General features: G+C 29.7%; 3 protein-coding genes across 4 annotated transcripts in view; all 3 read left to right on the top strand.

The window, feature by feature from the left end:
* The window catches only part of LOC112692036 (nicotinamidase), a 31048-nt gene that overhangs the window by 2089 nt on the left and 13009 nt on the right, over window positions 1–15950 (top strand). The gene's annotated exons all lie outside the window — the stretch shown is intronic.
* On the top strand, window positions 2238–2699 carry LOC112692026. Its single transcript, XM_025566525.1, has one exon. It carries the CDS (start codon window positions 2238–2240, stop codon window positions 2697–2699), a length of 462 nt encoding a protein of 153 aa, XP_025422310.1.
* On the top strand, window positions 2924–4229 carry LOC112692037 (ATP-dependent DNA helicase pif1-like). Its single transcript, XM_025566540.1, has 2 exons — window positions 2924–3014; window positions 3094–4229. The coding sequence occupies exon 2, from the start codon at window positions 3363–3365 to the stop codon at window positions 4212–4214; it is 852 nt and encodes a 283-aa protein (XP_025422325.1). The 5' UTR covers window positions 2924–3014; window positions 3094–3362; the 3' UTR covers window positions 4215–4229.

A 15950-nucleotide genomic window follows, 5' to 3' on the forward strand; every position in this document is an offset into this window, starting at 1 on the left:
GTAATATGAATATACAGTTTGCTTAACTGGAATTGCTTTTAATTTTCTTATAGGTATAATTGTTCTCTTTTATATGTCTTATTATACTTGAAACGTCCTTTGTTCGTATATATAATTAATAACAGTTTTTATAATAATAAATCGTTGTATTCCATACATCGTTTTAAAAATAAAATATGTTAAACGATATGAATGATTTTTAATGTTAAACTACATGTTCTGCGATGTACATATTTATGGAAAATCATAAAATATGCAATCAAACCACGTCTTTGGATTACCAATTTTAAGTTAAAACTTCTAAATAGGTACATAAAATAGGTTCAATCAACGATAGTATAAAATAAATTTGTGTTTGGCATGATAAATTATCATTGAAAAGTTGACAGTCTAGACCACTAGCGTGATAGGTTAGCGTATTTTTTTTTGTATCGACGTGATATTATTTTTTATTTTAAATTCTACAACAAAGTTATTGATTTTTTTCTTATTTTTTGAATGTATCTTTATATATAGCTGCCACAGTATATACAAGGGGAGGATGTGGGGGTCAAATCCCCCTAGGCCATTTTTTAATTGTTATAATATAGTATTCTTAGTGTGAGGGTGTTAGAAACGTAAAAAAAAATATAATGATGAAATAAAAAAACTGATTCGCTTGCAAATTATCCCCCGCCATACAAAAGTTATATACACGCCACCGAGCTGCTAGTAGTCCAACCGGCTAATGTAATTTGAATAAATATGCCATTATTATTAATATTATGCATTAAATTGTAAACTATTATTTTTTTTATGTGGTTTTCTCGTATTTTTTGTTTTTAAATTATATGTGCGATATACCTGTTGATGTTTAAGATGCTTTATGTTGTATGTGATTTAACCAGACCTAATTTTATTAATCAATATTTACTCAGCAACATAAATAAAATGTATTATCGAAAAAGCATGGTAGCCTTAACATTATATGTACATTGAGTAATAATTTAATCGAAATTTTTAATACTTTCATTAATGCACTTTATTGTGTTGTGGTAAAATATCCATAGGCCATTTCTTTATTTGAATTTTACATTACATTTCTAATTAGGCAATCTCTTTGCGTGTATGATTAAATTTATTATTTGACTGGATTACAGCGAAACCTGTCTATATACAATGAATATTTATTTTGATCTCATCATAAATAATACTTTTCATACTAGATAACTTAATACTTCAGTATAATTGTCTTCATTGTCTAAAACGAAATTTTTTTAGTATATAATCTAAACTTTCAAGATTTTTTTTGTGTCGAAACATGGACAAATGTGACCACTAAATCACAGCTTAATATAAAATGTATTATTTATATATGGTATTCGTTGCGTACACGTAACATGCTTTCTTTACTTATCGTTATTATATAGTTATCTATATATACACTTATACCTATAAGTGTATATATAGATAATATCTATCTATATATATATATATATAAATCGATGTACATTTTGAATAAATTTTATAGCTCAAGATTCAACGAACCGATTTCGAAATTTCAGAGCATATTAAGATTGATATGTAGATGGTTTCTGTGAAGTTTGTACGCTGTGCGATATGTGGTTCCGGAGTTATGGCCTCTTAAGTGTACAATATTAATCACGCACGCACGCACGATATTCAAAAATTATTGTTTTGCCATGGAGATATATATACACTCTATGTGGTTATTTTTTATTATTTGTTTCCGTAGCACACGCGTCTATGGTTTGAGATTAAATAAGATTGATTTTTATTCAATTTGAATTGTATGGATTTAGGCGTTAAAAAATGCCACGACCAAGATTAAAAAATATTGGCCGACGATCACGTAATTATGTCGCCCAACAGTCTCATAGGAGATCTCAAAGTGAAGAGGCACATTTACAACGAAATGTTGTTCAACTTTTACGAAATGAACATCGAACTACATCTGCAGGTCCGTCAGTAAATCCAGCATCAAGACGAACGTCACGAATTTCGCGTCGTGCACAAGCCATGGAATTTGCTGCATTTCATTACAGCAGTGAAATGGATTACAGTGAACATGGTCTTATTGGTGGAATGAACTTTGCTGTATTCAGATGTAACGCATTATTACACTTGGACTGCACAAAAAACATGGCAACGACGTAAAAAAGGAACAGCAGTTGATGGCCATCCAGGTCTTTTCTATGCAGAAACTATGGGAAGACTATACACAGTTTATTCCAAATATGGTAGAATGTTATTATTTGCGGCTGTTGTTAGTGAATGTTGTGGGGCCGCGTTCATTTGAAGATTTACGAACAGTTAATGGTCATTTATGTGCTACGTATCGTGAAGCGTGTGAGCATTTGGGTTTACTGGAAAATGATGCATGTTGGGATTCATCACTTCAAGATGCATCGATCGTTTCATTTTCACATCAAATACGTATGCTGTTTGCCATAATAATATCAATATGTTTCCCATCGAATCCGATTGAATTGTGGAATAAATATCGAGATTTTATGACAGAAGACTTTTTGATTCGAATGCGCCATCACACAGGAAACTCTGATTTGATCATAACATTGGAAATGTATAATGAGGCATTAATAGCTGTTGAAGATATGTGCCTTACGATCGCCAATAAAGCATTGGTACAATTAGGTATGATTTCACCCAATCGTCCAATGCATGATTTTTTCGATTGAGAATTGCGACGAGAACAACAGTATGATATCAATGAATTGCAAACATTTGTGAATTTAAATGTTCCCAAATTAAATGACCAACAAAAAAATGTGTACGATATCATCATGCAAGCAGTACAAAATGAAGCCGGTGGATTGTACTTTTTGGATGTGCCCGGGGGTACCGGTAAAACATTTGTAATATCACTCATTTTGGCAAACATTCGAGTGCAAGGGAAAATTTCATTGGCACTTGCTTTGTCTGGAATAGCTGATATTCTGTTGGATGGAGGACGAACAGCCCACTCTGCATTAAAATTACCATTAAATGTGCAGGTTTGTTTATATTCATTGATCGATTGGCTTGAAATGCATTTGCATTAATTGAGATGTAATTATTTTTAATGTATTGCAGGTGATTGAGAATCTCACGTGCAATATATCAAGAAATTCTGCGATGGCGAAAGTTTTGCAGCAAACAGCAATTATTTTATTGGATGAATGTACAATGACGCACAAAAAATCACTTGAAGCAATACACCGCACAATGCAAGATCTGCGTGGCAATCAAAACATTTTTGGTGTTGCATTGATATTATTGTCAGGTGATTTAGGCAAACACTTCCCGTAATTCCACGCTCAACACCGGTAGATGAGATCAATGCGTTCCTAAAGTCTTCTTTCATGTGGAGATATGTACGAAAATTGACGCTAAACATAAACATGCGTGTTCAGTTGCAGAATGATCAATCTGCAGATCGGTTTTCGAAGCAATTGTTAGAAATCGGAAATGGCAAAGTTCAAATCGATAACACAAACGGTTCAATTAGTTTGCCAAACAATTTTTGTACAATTCTCCAATCAAAAGAAGAATTGATTGAACGAGGGTTTCCAAATATTATCCAGAATCACAGGAATCACAAATGGTTGAGTGAACGCGCAATTCTGGCACCAAAAAATGTGCAAGTCAATGCTATCAATTATCTCATCCAAGAAAAATTACCTGGTGCAGTAATATCATACAAATCTATTGATAACGCATTGAATGAAGATGATGCAGTCAACTATCCAGTTGAATTTTTGAATTCGTTAGAACCACCCGGTATACCGCCGCATTTCTTGAATTTGAAGGTCGGCTCATCAATTATTTTACCACGGAATTTGAATGCACCAAAACTGTGCAACGGCACAAGATTAGCTGTAAAAAGATTGATGCCGAATTTAATCGAAGCCACAATATTGACTGGCAAAGCGAAGGGGGAATTTGTACTTATCCCACGTATTCCTCTGATACCAACAGACATGCCATTTGAATTCAAACGGTTGCAATTCCCCGTGCACCTATCATTCGCTATGTCCATCAATAAGGCACAAGGACAAACGCTCCAAGTATGCGGTTTGGATTTGGAGGAGCCGTGTTTTTCGGACGGGCAATTATACGTGGCCTGTTCAAGAGTTGGCACTCCAAATTGTTTATTTGTGTATGCCCCAAATGGACAAACAAAAAATATTGTTTACACAAATGTGTTGGATTAATAATAAAGAATTTAGAAAAAATGATTTTTATTGCATTTTTGTGTTGGTGCTGCGAAGCGCACAGGAGTCGGCTATTAGTTATTATAAAACTAATTTTAACTGTACAACCTACGTGCTATTATTTTCGTTTGAAAATTTACGTCGTTTATAGTATTATTTTTGTTTGTTGCTAGGGGATCGAAAAAAGAAAGAAGGTAAATAATAAACATCTGATTTAAAAATTGCATTTAGAGAAAGCAATAACTGCACACGGGTGAATTCTATATATGGGCTACGAAGTGCACGGGTTCAGCTAGTATAATATATACATTTATAAATGAATCCCTATTTCCCTTGGTCACGCCATTACGCGTGAACGCCTGGACCGATTTCGCTAATTCTTTTTTTTTTTTGTGTTTTTTATTGTCAGAAAAAGGTTCTTATGAAAGAAAAATTAAGAAAATTGCACATAAAATTAGAAAATTTAAGAATACTTAACCACCATATAAAATTATTTCTAATCTAACCTTAACACTTTGGACAATATAAACTTTTTTATTGTGACTTTTTGACGTTTGACATAGAATTGACAGAATGCGTGCTGCGAATATTCTTAAATAGGATGTAAAATCTGAATATCGTTCAAACAGATATTTCGGTCGGAGTTATTTTATTGATAAAAAATACATGTATTATAACTGAATTTCTTAGTGCACATCACAGTTAGTTCAGAGCCATCACACCTATTATTAAAAGTTCAATTTAATATGGAGTTTTGATAAGTTTGGACAGAATAACATACACGTTATTAACATAATAAGTGATATACTTTCTTTTAAAGAAGAAGAATAGTTTTCTTTAATTTACAGTTGAATTTTCGTTTTTAAAAATTCCAGCAATTAGACGTACAAACTTAAGATATACAAGAGCAAGTCAAACTGACGAGCAACGCGAATCGTGGAATGAAATTCGATGGAATCGAAATCAATAACATAGAAATGTTGCATTTAACCCCTATCGAGCTGCATTGAATTATAACGTGGAAATCGATTGCAGTTCACAGCAAATCGTTGCTATTGGACCAATGAACGTTGTGTGTTAATATCGCAAGCAATTTATGTTTAAAAATGAAGTTCTGGATTGTGTTGTGGGCGGTCAAGTCAAATTGAAGTCATAGGTACCGCCATCAGAGCCACTATTTTCATTGGTTTTCGGAAATGTGTCAGATTCAAAATATTTTTTACTCGTATCCAGCAGAACAATAATTTTTTTTTTTTTTTTTTATTTATACTTATAAAGTTCTCCTGACCATAGTCATCTAAACTTATTGTTAATAGATTTTTACATTTTTAAGGTTTGAAAATTAGATAATAATATATAAAATAATATATTACATTTTCGTTTTGATATTTACAATTAAAAAAAATGTGATTAGCTTATACTAAAAGGTCGTGCGGTCGTCCACGCTTGAGTCGGCGGATAGTAAGTGGGTCGCTTAGTCTATAAAATTTTGCACTACTAGCATGGTTGATGTGGTTGAAGAAGTTGACAGTTAGTTTTTTGATATACTCAGTTATTGTGGGTATCTGAAAGTCTTGGTGGAGTGCAACATTGCGAACGAACCATAGAGCATTTGATATTATCCTAAGCACTTTCGATTGAAATATTTGTATTTTTTGCAAGTGTGTTTTAGCGCAATTCTCCCATACAGGGGCTGCATATAACATTAGGGGTCTTAATATTTGTTTATAGATTATAAAAGAACATCTCCAGCTTAATGAGTTTTGTCGGTTGATCAGTGGGTATAATATTTTGAGTCTCTGGTAACTTTGTCGCAATTTGGAGGTGATATGTGGATTCTATGTTAGTTTTCTGTCTAGGATTACCCCAAGGTATTTGATGTTAAGTGATCAAGGTATATTATTATTGTAAAATTTTAAATTATCAGGCATTTTGGGGCGGTGGTTTGTGAAGAGGACCGCTGTGCTTTGTTGAGGGTTTAATTTAATTTTCCATTTTTCTCCCCACTTTTGAATTTCATTTAATTGTGCTTGTATGTTTGGGGTTATTATTTCTACGTTCTTAGAGCTTGTGTATATAACATTGTCATCAGCATATAATGCTATTTCAGTATTATTTGTTGTAGGAAAATCCGATACGTATAAGTTAAAGAGTAATGGTGAAATTTTGGAGCCTTGAGGTACGCCTGCGTCCATTTGTTTTGTTTCCGATGTTGTCTCGTTTATTCTCACTTTGAATCAGCGAGCAGAGAGGAAGGATTTTATCAGATTATATAATGCAGTCGGGGTGTTGAATGTTTTTAATTTAAATAGACCGTCATGCCACACGCGATCAAAGGCTTGGGCTACGTCTAAGAAGGCTGCGCCTGTATGTTGTTTTTTTTTCAAATCCATCATTTATGTGTTCTGTTAGATGTAGAAGTTGCTGGGTAGTAGAGTGATTGGATTTAAAACCAAATTGAAAATGTGGGATGGCGTTTATTTTAATTAAGTAATTGGTTAGTCTTAAGTGAATAATTTTTTCAAATATTTTTGAAACTGAAGACAGAAGGCTAATTGGTCGGTAATTGTTTGGGTTGGAGTTATCTTTCCCTGGTTTTTTGAACAGAATGATTGTGGCCATTTTCCATTCAGTCGGAAAGTACCCCATTTTGATTAAGAAATTAAATAATATTGTTAAAAATATAATTGCTTTCCTACGAATATTTTTTAAAATGGTGTTAGTGATTAAATCGTGTCCGGGAGATTTTCTTTTTGGCAATTTTTTAATTATGTCTAATATTTCATTAGGGCTCGAATATGGTAAAATATTTTGGGGAAGAATATCGGACTCGCTTAGTTTTTTTTGGACTAGATTTTTTGTGAAGTTATCTAGTGAGCTATTTAATGTGAAGGCATTTACTAGAGTGCTAGCAAATATTTCGCATTTGTCGCGATCTGTATTCATGTAAACATCTACCGCTTTTAAAGGAGGGATTTTATTAGAGTTTTGATTAATTATTCTTTTGATTGCCATCCACATATTAGAGTCAGCTGGGTGTATTGTTGATAAATATTTTTGATAAGAGTTGATTCTGTGTTCTTTGAGTGTGTTTTTAACTTTTTTTGTTAGAAAATTTAGTTTTTTTCGATCTTCAGGTTTTTTATGTAGTTGCCAGAGTCTCCTAGTTTGATGTTTTGATTTAATTAATTTTAAAATTGAGGGGGAAAGTTGATTTGGATTATAATTTGTTATCGTATTTTTTTTAGCTGAGCAAGTTTCGGCCGCTTGGCATATGATTTCACGTAAATGTTTTATTGCGTCATCTGCTTTGGTAGTGTTTAAAATATTTTTGGGAATAATTAGATTTTGTGTGGTATGTTGTTTGAATTTTTCCCAATCAGGTTTTCCGATTATAAGCTTGCGAGTGGGTACAATGAAAGATAAGGACGCGTTTATTGTAATTTTTACAGGTAAATGGTCCGAGTCAAATTCAAATAGTGGTTTTTGGTGAATGGAAAATCGGATTGATTTTAATAAAATTACATCTAAGATATCCGGGCTTCTGTTTTGATCATATGGAAAGTAGGTGGGTGTGTCTGGAGCAACTATAATTGTGGAATTGTTTGCGAGATATTTGTATAATTTAAGTCCGTTTGTTTTGTTAGATTTGTATTTCCAGGTCGTGTGTTTACACTTAAGGTCACCTACTAACGGTATATTTTGATAGCTTTTTAATATTTTGTCAAAGTCATTTATGTACATTTGGAAGCTAGGTGACTGATAAGCACTAATAATTGAATGATTGATTTATATAGAAATTGCTACTGCTTCGAGCGCTTGTAATGAAGGTAGATATGTTGGTGTTTTATTTTAGTTTTAATTAATATGGCAACGCCACCTGAGGGTCGAACAGCTAGCCTATCTTTGCGATAAGTAGTATAACCATTGAATTTTATTTTGTCACTGTCAATTAGATGCGTTTCGGACACGCATGCTATATCGACATTATGTGCAGATAAGAACTCTGCAAATGTGTTACGATTTTGTTTAATGCCATTGGCATTCCAATTTATGATGACTAGCTTATGGATATTTATAATATTAGACGACATTAATATTGTTTAATAACGCAGGTAGATTTTCGATAATTTTATTAATAATCTGTGAAATGAGTGAGCTGAGTACAGGCATTAAATACTTTATAAGCTCGTTAGTGATATTTGAGTTGTTTATTTCTTTTTTTGTTGGTTTTTCGTTCTGGAGATGATGTTGGATTTTTGTTTTAGTTTTTTCGGCGTAGGATGGAATATTGTTTGTGTTTAGATTAATTTGGTGCTTGGTTTTCGGAATTTATGAAATCGATGTTGGGCAGGAAATTTGGTTTTTTCAGGCGCAAAATTTTTTTGTATGTTTGCCAAAATCTAAAAAGAAAATTTTTTATCACAAATGTTTTGTTATTTGGCATAATGTTTTATAGTATTTTAAAAAGACATTTCCACACGGAAAATTCAAAATGTAGACCGTGTCAAAATAATGTACACGTGGCCTCCTAGACCAGACATAGTAATATTCGTTAATATTTTTATTAGGTTACTACAGTATTATCAGTACAGTATACAGTATTTTTTATAGCCCACAAAACAAAAAAGGCATAGGTAATTTAGTAAACAACGCAAATTTATTTTTTATTTTATATCCTTAAAGGAAATTTTTTTTGAACATTATAAAAATTAAAAAGGTATCATTTATAAAAAAAAGTAATGTAATAAGTAATACGTAAAATTCATTTTTTTATTATATATTTCTAAATGTTTTTTTTTTAACAATAATTTTTTTTTAATAATTTTATTATATCAAAGTGGAATATGTAAAATAAAAATCATATACATAATTGTATTTTTATTAATATTTATTAGAGAATACATTCAATTCAGATATCTAAAATTAGTCAAAATTAAAAGTAGATTACAATAGTAACAAGTACTGCTACGTGTTCGCTAAAAATATAGAAATGGTCTAAGGGCCACGAGATTCATATTCCTATCTAAAATCAACAGTACCGAGTCAGAATTTTGTACACGGAGATGGTGAGTTCAAAAACGTCAGTGTACATAATTATGTACATGAAAGCAAGTTTGGCAATTTATGGCGTGTACACAAAAATGGCCTTCCGGGCAATGTACAAAAAAAGTAGGTGTCAGTTAACGTGCATTTTATGCAAATAAAGTATTTATATTTTAGTATCGATTTTTGAATACTGGATATTGAGAATATTTCTTTACATAGTTATTGATATATTTTAATATTGGCTTGTATAAATTTAATGTAATATCTTAACATCAATAATCGTAACTATGTAATTATAACTTATTGAAGACAGATGTACTCGTGTTATAAACTTGATAGTATAAATTTAAAAATTTGTACTTCATAATTCATCTAATGGTATTATAATTTATACTTAATTTTTATGTTAAATATTAGGATACCGGTAAACCTTTTCTTCGTAGACAAAATAATTACTGAAATAAATACATTTTTAGTATTGTTATATTAAAAAACTTAATAACAACCAATAGAATAATGTACATAATTCGTAAAATATTTATCTAATAATATTTTTCAACGAAATTGTTTTTATTTTTACTATGTCGATTGCAATAATTGTTGTTCTTACTTAAACTAAAACAATTACTTTTGTGCCAATAATTTGATAATATAAACCATTAAAGTTTTGCCATCTAATAAACTGAGTTCGTGATATACCACAAAATTCAAACACGCAATTCTGTTGAATACCAACACTTTTTATAACTTATTATGTGAATCGCGTCAAAATAAAATAAAAATCCTTGAAGGTGAAGGATAAACTTTCTGAACTTTGGCCTTTTACAATTTTAAATCTTTGTTTTGTATAGATTGTATTTATTTGTATAAATAAAATAAAAAAAATCAACATTCTAACATTTTATGTTCATTTTTTATTAAACCTTTAAAGCGGTTTGATATAATAAAAAAACATATAGGTACAGTAGAACCTCGATTATCCGAACTAATTGGGACCGCACCTAGTTCGGATATGCAAAAGTTCGGATATTGGAAATATAAAATAAAATTTTTTTATAATATGATATTTTAATTATTTATTATTTTTATAATTAAATATTTATTATTATTATTAATATTTCATTAGAATTACATACATTACATTATCAGAAATAAATTACATTATTAGAAATACATTACATTTATACATTTAATTTATTATATTTTTTTGACAAAATTATCAATTTTAATTTGACGATAAGCTGCAACACGCTTTTCTGCAGCCAAGTCTTGCAAACGTTTAAGTAGAAGTAATTGTGTTGGACTACATTCGGCCTGTTTTTCAAACCACTCAAGACCAGTTTCAAAAGTAGCAAATGCTTCAGCAGATGTTGGTCCTTTTGGTGTACCCATACTTTCATCACTAGTGTCGTCACTTTCTTCATTTTGCATCGAAGAAATGATTTCATCACTATCTAATATTTGATATCCTAGATCATTTACATCAGTTGTTAACCAATCAACAGCGTCATCATAATTACAGTTATTAAATCCTGGAATTTCATTAAATAAATCAACAAAATCATCAAGATTATTTAGATCAGTTTCTTTTTCGGCTTCTAACTCCATTGAAGCAACCCACAACTTCTTCCAAGCATTTCGTAAATTTTCCTCAGTTAAATTATCCCAGGCATCTGCTGCCATGTAACAGCAGTGTTTCAAATTTAATAATTTTGAAAATTCAACAACTCTCTTCAGTGCCTTCATTTAATAAAAGTCTCTTCAACATTTGTTTTCGGTACATTCTTTTGAATTTTTTCGATTACTCCCTGATCCATGGGCTGAATCAAAGACGTTACGTTTGGTGGAAAAAAACATGACTTGATAATCTGGATCAATTAAATTTAATACTTCGGCGGATGGGTGAGTGGGTGCATTGTCTAGTAAGAGTAACACTTTACCTGTCTTGTGATGATCCTGCCAGCCACTGCTGGCCTTAAAATCTTCAGGGCCCTTAAATTTTGTATTCATCTCGAGAGCTTTTTCACATATGAGTTGTCCAGAAATTGGTTCATTTAAGCTTCGTTTTTGTATAAACCACATTTCCATTGCTTTGTCAAGATCATGATATTTTGCAACTTTCATTACTTTCCTTCTTTTTATTCCATCATCACTATCCATTTTTGACGCAAAATCCATGATTGCATGACGGTTGTTTTTAATATCTGTAACTGTTGCTTTACCTATATTATAAAGACGGGCTAAAGATACGCTAATCTCACCTTTGTCCAGTTTAGCAAGAATTTCTATTTTTTGATCCATCGTAAGAACATGACGTTTACGTTTATAAGACATTTTACATAAGTACTTGACAATCGTAATATATTTGTACGTATGTATAACAATGAGAGCCAAACTAAACTGACAAGTTAAACACGAGAACGTCGTTTAGATAAGCCCGTTGCGTTTTGGTCATATACTAATGATTGATGATAATTTGATAAATTCGATAAACCGGCAGGCCGACCGGCCGGATACGAGTTTTCATGTTCGTATAAAGGAGGTTCGGATAATCGAGGCTCTACTGTACTTGGATTTACATGATTATGTGAGTACTACAAATAAAATAATATTATAATACTCACAAAACTAGTTAGCTTACCAATAATAACAGAGTGCAACAAAATACAAAATAAATATATGTATAAAAACTGCTTTTCTCAGTTTTTATATTTAATATTTATATGATTATAAAATATTAATTTTACTATCTATTTACCATATTTAAAAGTAATTTATGATTAAAGATAATAAAAATAAAGGTTTAACCAAATTATTTATTCAGTTAATTTAAAAATAATAATATATAATATGTATAAAATTTTATTTTAGTATATTTCGTGAATATTTTTAAACTCGACACTGGTACGCCCCGTTATGTGTATCGTTACGTATATCATTATGTGAGTATATACAAGCGCGGATATAGAAATTAAAAAAAGGGGGGATATGGTTCTACCTAATGTCTAAGGGGGGACTTCAGCCCTTATAGCCACCCTTTTATCCGCGCCTGAGTATACACAAATTGTTCATACACAATAATGTGTGGGTAATATACATATATAATAAAAAAAATGTGTATTCAATCGAAAAGTACGTCGTATTTATTACTATTTAATTTTTTAAATGTTTTTTCGTTTAATTTATTAAGTCTTATTTTTGTTAATGAATAATACGAAAAAATATTAAACATTTAAATAATGAAATAGTAATAAATACGATGAACTTTTCGATTTTATACATGATGTTTTATGATGTATCTATATTACCCATACCAATATTTTTAATAAATTTAATATCTAAGTCTTATTTGTGTTAGATAAGATCTCACAATATCAAAGATGAATACTAAAATGGAAATGTCATAGTGATGTAATAAATAATAATGTTGACCATCATTATTATACTGTGAATTATTGATTAGTGATTATCAATCACTGAGCAATGTAATTAATTTATATTAATTCTATTATAATGATCATTAACTTATAATTATTCAACAAGCGTAATTTTAGAAGGAAATTCTGAATGATTAATGTTAACTGTTAATTGCAATATTTAAAATAATTCCATTAAAAATAAATATATTAAATTAAATACATTTATTTTAGACATAGATATAAAAATTTTAATTTTTATATTACTTTTTAGTTAGAAAAAAAAACATAAATGTAATTAAATATGTTTTAGAAGTTATAAAGTTCAATTCGAATATATTCGTTGATATTAGATATTAGTAAAAGACGGATGTTCATGTATTAGCATATTTTTTTCCTTTAATTATAAAAGGTGCAGAGTAGGATAGATTTTGTTTTGTGACCTAAAGAATATGAAAGTAAAATTGTTATGTTACATATATTTGCATATTTCGATCTATTTTTTTTTTCAGAGCATATTTATATTTTATTAGTGCATAGTATACATATTTGGTATAAATAGATTTTACTGAATATTTAACATTGAATTATTGTCGATTTTGATTGCTATTTTTGAAATTATATCTTTATCGATAAAAATAAAATGTACAACAACTTCTATACTAACTAAAAAAAGGTACTTCTGTTATCACGTGAATTTATAAAAACAGTGACGTCATATTCTTGGTTGACACAAAAAATTATTTTTCGCCACATTTTGTTTGATATATTTTCAGTTTTGTACATTTTACTATATTATGTACATATTTAATAATTTTAATAAATATTTTTGTAATTGTAATATTTTATTATATAACTATTAAATTATGCCAGTGTCTTGTGTAGATTACGGATGTTCCAATATTTTTTTTATGGGCGAGATTGACCAATTCAGTAATATTAAGAATAATATTATTTATTTCATTACTGGTTTTATTGTAAGAAAATGACTTAAAATGATTGTACATCATGTATAGACAATCATATATAACTATCAAGTGAACTTAACTATAGTCATAAATATTTCTTTTCCATATTAACTGATGTAAAAAATATAGGAGGATTATTAAAGAGTTCGAATAGTGTTTTGAAATTAGTTAAATACATTGAATATTTGTTAATCAAACTAACATGCTATTTTACTTATAATCTATTAGTTTATCTATAAAAATAATAATCACAGCAAAAAGTTATGATTTTATTTAAATATTTTACAAAATATAACGTTTTCCTAAAATTAATTTTACAAAATCATAGGTTAGATTTAGTAGCACTAATTTGTAAAAAATATTTAAAAATACAACTAAATCATGTTGCTAAACCAAAAAATTAAAATTATTGTTAGTAAACGACATCAATTAACCAAATTAGTTTTATTTAATACTATGTGATAGGTACTGTATGTTTATATTTTTAACTAATTTAATAAAAATGTTTTTTTGCCCACCGAAACATGATGGATGTGTGATAAGGGCACTCCCGCCAACGAGCTCTTTAGAGACAACACAAGAGCAAATTTTTAATAAATTATTTCATCGTATTTCTTATCAATTATCAAAATATTATAATCGTTTTAATACCAAAATGGTTTTTGAAATTTTAAATAGTTATAATATGCAACGTTTAATATAAAAAACAGATAATCGATGACTTATAAGACAAAGAGGAGTCTCCTTATGTACATGTTGATTCACATTTTGACTGTGCATATGAACAAATAACAAATTATAATTAGTCATTAACTTGCCTTGTAATTTAATTATTTATTATTATAATTCTTATTCTCCTTCGGCTTCCTTTGTAATTTGATTATTTATTAATTAATTATTTTTTTTTTTTTGTACACGAATTATAAGGTAATAACGAACATGTACAAGGCTGTATCTAGAAATTTTTTTCGGGAGGTGCCTTAAACATGTATATTGTAATTTTATTGAATTTAGATTTTAACTTTTTTTATTTGGTTAAAAATAAGACAGAAAAAGATTTAATCTTCTTTTATTAAAATTAATATCATATTTTCATATGATATTATGATATAAAATTAAAAGCAATCAATGATTAAACATCAAGGATTCGGTTCGGTTCGGTTCGAGATTCGAAAAGTTTGACCCATCACTAATTGTCATTTATATAAATAAATATTGAGCTTGATTACACATTTTTCATGTACATTTCTATTATTTTTATATACAAACGTAGTTCTATTAGATTACAAGCACTTTATTTATCGCTCGCATAGTATTACATTTAGTAATCCTGTTGATAATATGATATAGACTATACATATAAAAGTTGTGGAATTCATTATTTTTCCAAGATTAGGCATAGATTACAAGATATTGTACGCATAAAACATAAATAATTTATATGTTTTTATGTTAGATTAAAAATAAAAAATTTCTTGAAAAGAAGGTGGTAGCTTTAACAAGGTAGAAAACTCTCAAATAGCATAAACGATAGTAATGCGAAGCTAAGTAAAATGAAAGCGGAACGTGACGATCGTTGAACTATATATGTTTACCCATACGAAATCATTTGTTCCTATTTAAACCATGTAAAGTTTCACTATGTATACTATTGGTATATTGGGATACGACTATAAAAGTATATAGAATTTCTGTAGTCTGAGAGATTTTTCTAAATAAAAAGAACGATCGGGTGTAAAAAAAAGGTGGCGCGTGAAAATGTCGACCACAACCGCAATCAGCGACGTACCGTTTAGCCAATAGTCTGAACCCCCAAAAAGGAGCTATCCGATTTGAAGTATTATAAATAGGTGTTTACGAGACAACCTAATTTCTATTTAACATTTAATTTAGAAAAAATAGCACATCTGAAAACAATGAATGCGTTGTTAAAACCATATAAATTCGTTCGATTATTAAGTATTAAAGTACTATCGAGAACCTGAAATTGTAAAAAACAATATCGATGTGCGCTATTATTGATATAATTTGAAAAGACTTACATAAATATGTATATTGTTTTTAAATTAAAAAAAAAAAAGGAATACGCAATTTGTATTGTAATTTTTCACTTCCTTTACAACGATCGGTCTGGCGGGAAAAGATTGACGGAATCGAAATCATTAATGAAAATCGGTAGAGTTGGTTGGCAGAGTGACAAAGCTGATGCGTGAGATATACATATGTATGTGAAGTGGCGCCAAACACGTACTTTTATAGGGCAGTTCGCCTCTTCATTTAACTATGGTGATGGGTGTCTGATG

This window comes from Sipha flava, unplaced genomic scaffold, assembly GCF_003268045.1.
Source record: "Sipha flava isolate LNK unplaced genomic scaffold, YSA_version1 69_pilon_pilon, whole genome shotgun sequence".
NCBI lineage: Eukaryota > Metazoa > Arthropoda > Insecta > Hemiptera > Aphididae > Sipha > Sipha flava.